This window comes from Antrostomus carolinensis, unplaced genomic scaffold (genome assembly GCF_000700745.2).
Source record: "Antrostomus carolinensis isolate BGI_N321 unplaced genomic scaffold, ASM70074v2 scaffold826, whole genome shotgun sequence".
In the NCBI taxonomy this organism is placed as follows: Eukaryota; Metazoa; Chordata; class Aves; order Caprimulgiformes; family Caprimulgidae; genus Antrostomus; species Antrostomus carolinensis.
Window position 1 is genome coordinate 90,715 of NW_010319609.1, and position 3,982 is coordinate 94,696.

Sequence of the window (3,982 nt, forward strand, 5' to 3'; positions counted from 1 at the left end):
GAGAGACGAGGCCTCCATATCCAGCATTATTGAGCCTTTCTCTATACACGTCCGTAACTCAAACAAGCTGTGCAGGGACAACGTGGCCACGTGAGGTTTGCTCCATCGCTCCCCACCTTGTTCTACCTTCTCCTCAAACTTGATCCACCTACAAGAGGGCAAAGCAACGAGACCTTGTTCAAGCTGTTGGCTCTTTGCAGACACACACCTCTGAAAGAAGGGAGACAGCTGAACCGTGGCGCATACCAGCAAGTTCAAGCACACACATTTTCCCCACACGTCTCCGAGGCCACAAATCCATGATCAAGTTGCAAAGGCTTAATGAACTGGTATGGGTCGGCCGAGCGGTGATAATGCTCTGCCTGCTTGTAAACTATTCCCAATGTGAGGTAAAACATGTTATCTTTCATAGCTTTCACCAAGACTTCAACTAACTCCCTTTAGCTGACGTTTGCTCCAGGCCAAGAGTCCATCAGCAGCTTCAGCAGCTCAGCTGAGAGCCAGTCATGCCCTCCCCAGTTTGCACACCCAGTCCCTAACCCGACACTGCATCAAACCAACCATGACAACTTAACCCCCAGAAAGAAAGTCAAGTAACTACATTCACACTTATATCTCAAGTGAGAAGGGCTGAGCACCACAGCTCCACAAAAAGGATGGGGGCTGGTGGAGGTGGAAATCAGCATTTCTGGAAATAAAGTGACTTGTATTTGAGTATCCAAATCCAGACAATAAAATCTAAAAACTTCAGCCACTGAGTAACACTGCCCAAGATACACAGGCTGGCATCTGGCAAAGGGGGAAGGAGAGAAACACATCCTGACCAAATCTGAAGATGTTCTTAGCAGAACAAGTGAGCCACCAAAGGACAAGACATCAATTAAGGGGCTCATCGCTTGCCTCCGCTCTCTAGCCGTTGTTTAATGATTTAACAAAGTAGGTCTGAAAAAGACAGAAAGCTCATCTCTGGTTGAAGATCAGAGCAAAGGTTAAATCCTGTTTTGTACAAAATACTCTTTACAGCCCTAAAACCATGTCCTAAGAGCAGGCAAGCAGGTGTCACCTCCCCAGGAGAGGGAAAAGGAAGGTGTTTTAACATCAGCTAATGGCAAAGCAGAAGTGCTTTTTAATCCTGTCTTGAGATACTACTTTAATACATGTGGAAAATGAAAATTCCAGTGACTCAGATCTGGGGATTATTCAGACAAAAAACATACATGAAAAGGTAAAGCAGCTCATGAGCTGGTGCAAAAGAATATTATTAACACCAAGTGAAACTGTATTTAATCCTGAAAAATGTATTACTCGAGGATTAATCAATTATGCTTTTCAACTGCAATAATCTCTTCTTGAGACTCTTCTTTTTTAAAAGCTGCTTTTTAACCCAAGCTAAAAGACTGAATTTGATCTCGAATTAATAAGATTCTACTTAGTTCACAAAATCTAGGTATTTCCTAGGACACCTAAAGGGCTGGGGCAGCTGCCAATCAGTGAATTTCAAAGCGTATATATATGACGTGTGACCGAGCTGCAGTTTACCCTGCAACAGCCTACGGGCTGCAAATTACAAAGTGTTTGTCTTCTCAGTGAAAGCGCATTATTCACCACTATCAGCATTTGCTTTCTGTTTACTTTCCTCACTATGACCCACAATACAAACACAATAAAACAAATTTTAACTTGCAAACCTGTTTGAACTGTCACCTGCTCTATTCAGCCCCGTCCCTAGAATAACTCCTTTCCTAGGGAGCGCTGCTGTGTATCCACATCAACGGAAATCCACCAGCAGCCAGGTGCCTTCAAACACCCTCACACAGCTTTAGACACTTGGTTCTCAAGTCCTCTCTGAAGCCCTGGTGCACAACATCTCCCACACCAACCAGTGTGAGGATTTGGTTAAGCAAATCTGTCCATGTGGCTTTCCAGACATTGAACCAATGCCTTGTTCTTTATTTTACTTTATTCTACTTTATTCTACTTTATTCTACTTTATTTTACTTTATTTTTAATTTGGCTTGTGCAGGACAGCTTGCTCACAACTAGAAAGATGCAAGGGCAGCTGCTGAGCACAGGAAAGAAGTGCTGCACTTTCAGGGTAGAGGGTAGTGGAGAGGACAAAAGAGACAGCCACAGGGTTAATGCTTTCTACCACGTGAATATGGAATTGTAGGGCTCTCAAGAGTTTCCCCGGCGCTGAAAGCAATGCTGCCTGCACCAAGGCCAAAGATTATCTCCCCTGTTGTGTGAGAAAACAATCCAATTGCCTCCCTCATCTCTACCCCGCTCTGCTCTTGACATCTCCGTATTCTTCCTGTCTGCCAGCTGTACTTCACCTGCAACAGCGAGCAAACATTCCCCGTGACCACGCTAGAGAAGCAGCAAGGTATGACATGAACCACCCGTGTTCTGTTACGCCTCTCAGGCCCTGGAAACTATGCTGCCACCTCCAGCAAGGTTCTCCTGGCGCTGGGGACTTCTGAATTCAGGTACCTATCAGCATCGTTGGCTCCAAATGGCTGAGAATTGCGAGGAAACTGCCACCAGAACACTTGGTTGCCTCCAGAATAACACCCTGCACTTCAAACATGCCTCTGGGAGCTGATGGCACAGTCAGCGAGCGCATGCTGTGAAGACAGATGGTATCTCTCCTGACCAAGATGTAGGAGTCATCCTTTTCTTATTTTTATAGCTTTAAAAGGGATCCCATAAAAGGTGTGTTAATACTATAACGTACAAAAGGGTGAAGGATGTCAGTGTACTGCCTGACAGAGCTCACATAACAAAAAAAGACCATTAGAGAAGGTGAAAAAACCCTACCCACCACCCCACAGTTCCTTCATTCCTTTTCTCTGTAATCTCATGAACTTTCTACTATCTCCCTGCCTTGTAGAGTGACAATCCCCACACTGGTGGGCACACAGACTGGTTTGGGTTGGAAGGGACCTTAAAGCTCATCCAGTCCCAACCCCCCTGCCAGCAGCAGGGACACCTTCCACTAGACCAGGTTGCTCAAAGCCTCATCCAACCTGGCCTTCAACACTTCCAGGGAGGAGCAGCCACAGCTTCTCTGGCCAACCTGGGACACTGTCTCACCACCCTCACACCAAAGAATTTCTTCCTCAGATCTCATCTCCATCTCTCCTCTTCCAGTTTCAAGCCATCACCCCTTTTCTGTCACTCCCTGCTTTTGCAAACGTCCCTCCCCAGCTTTCTTGTAGCCCCTTCAGGTACTGGGAGGCCGCTATAAGATCTCCCTGAAGCCTTCTCTTCTCCAGGCTGAACAGCCCCAACTCTCTCAGCCTGTCCCATCTTGGACCCCAAATGTCCTTTACTGAGCCTTAAAATATACTGGTGACCTTGAGGTCTTCTCCTTTTCCTAGTTTCCTCTATATCCTGTAACTACCACAGAAATGCAAACATGCAGATGTTAGTGCAAGAACTTGTCCATCCGCACCAGGTAAATCGATTACAAGCGCCAACAAAATGAACAAGGAGCACCCAGTGACCCAAATCTTCAGGTTACCTTTTAACAGCAATAAACCTTCCCTTTTACTGCTCCATTTCTAATGCATTTACAGGGCTTGGTTGTGAAACCCCGCGTACGCTAAGGACGTTTTTCCACAATGGCCCTTGCTGTTGTGAACCACGGTCCAACACCACGAGGGGTTAACAGGCAGCAGGACCACACAAAGGAATATGACATCCTCAAGCCCTGCTCACGAGCTGATCTTACCTAGTGTCAGAAATATCACCGTGTGCAGGGGGACAACTACAGCCTGTTTATACTGCAGCTGCAACACAGACAGCTGAACTCACGTGAATCAAGAAGTGGGACGGGCAAATAAATGTCTCTTTCTGGAAACATCCTTTAATCAGTAGCTTTAGGGTTCTTGCTAGTAATTTTCTGTTGTTTTTCTACTGAGCAGAACAACTCTGGAAGGGATGGGATCATTTGCTATAGCCTTTTAACACAAACACTCTT

The 3,982-nt window shown here is 45.9% G+C and overlaps 1 protein-coding gene across 1 annotated transcript in view; it reads right to left on the reverse strand.

Moving 5' to 3' along the window:
• Positions 1-3,982, reverse strand: part of SLC4A4 (solute carrier family 4 member 4) — a 151,174-nt gene that overhangs the window by 79,856 nt on the left and 67,336 nt on the right. Inside the window, exon 4 of the mRNA XM_029085268.1 lies at positions 1-148. This exon is cut by the window's left edge and continues 1 nt beyond it. Coding sequence (XP_028941101.1) covers positions 1-148 — 148 coding nt within the window. The remainder of the gene's footprint in view (positions 149-3,982) is intronic.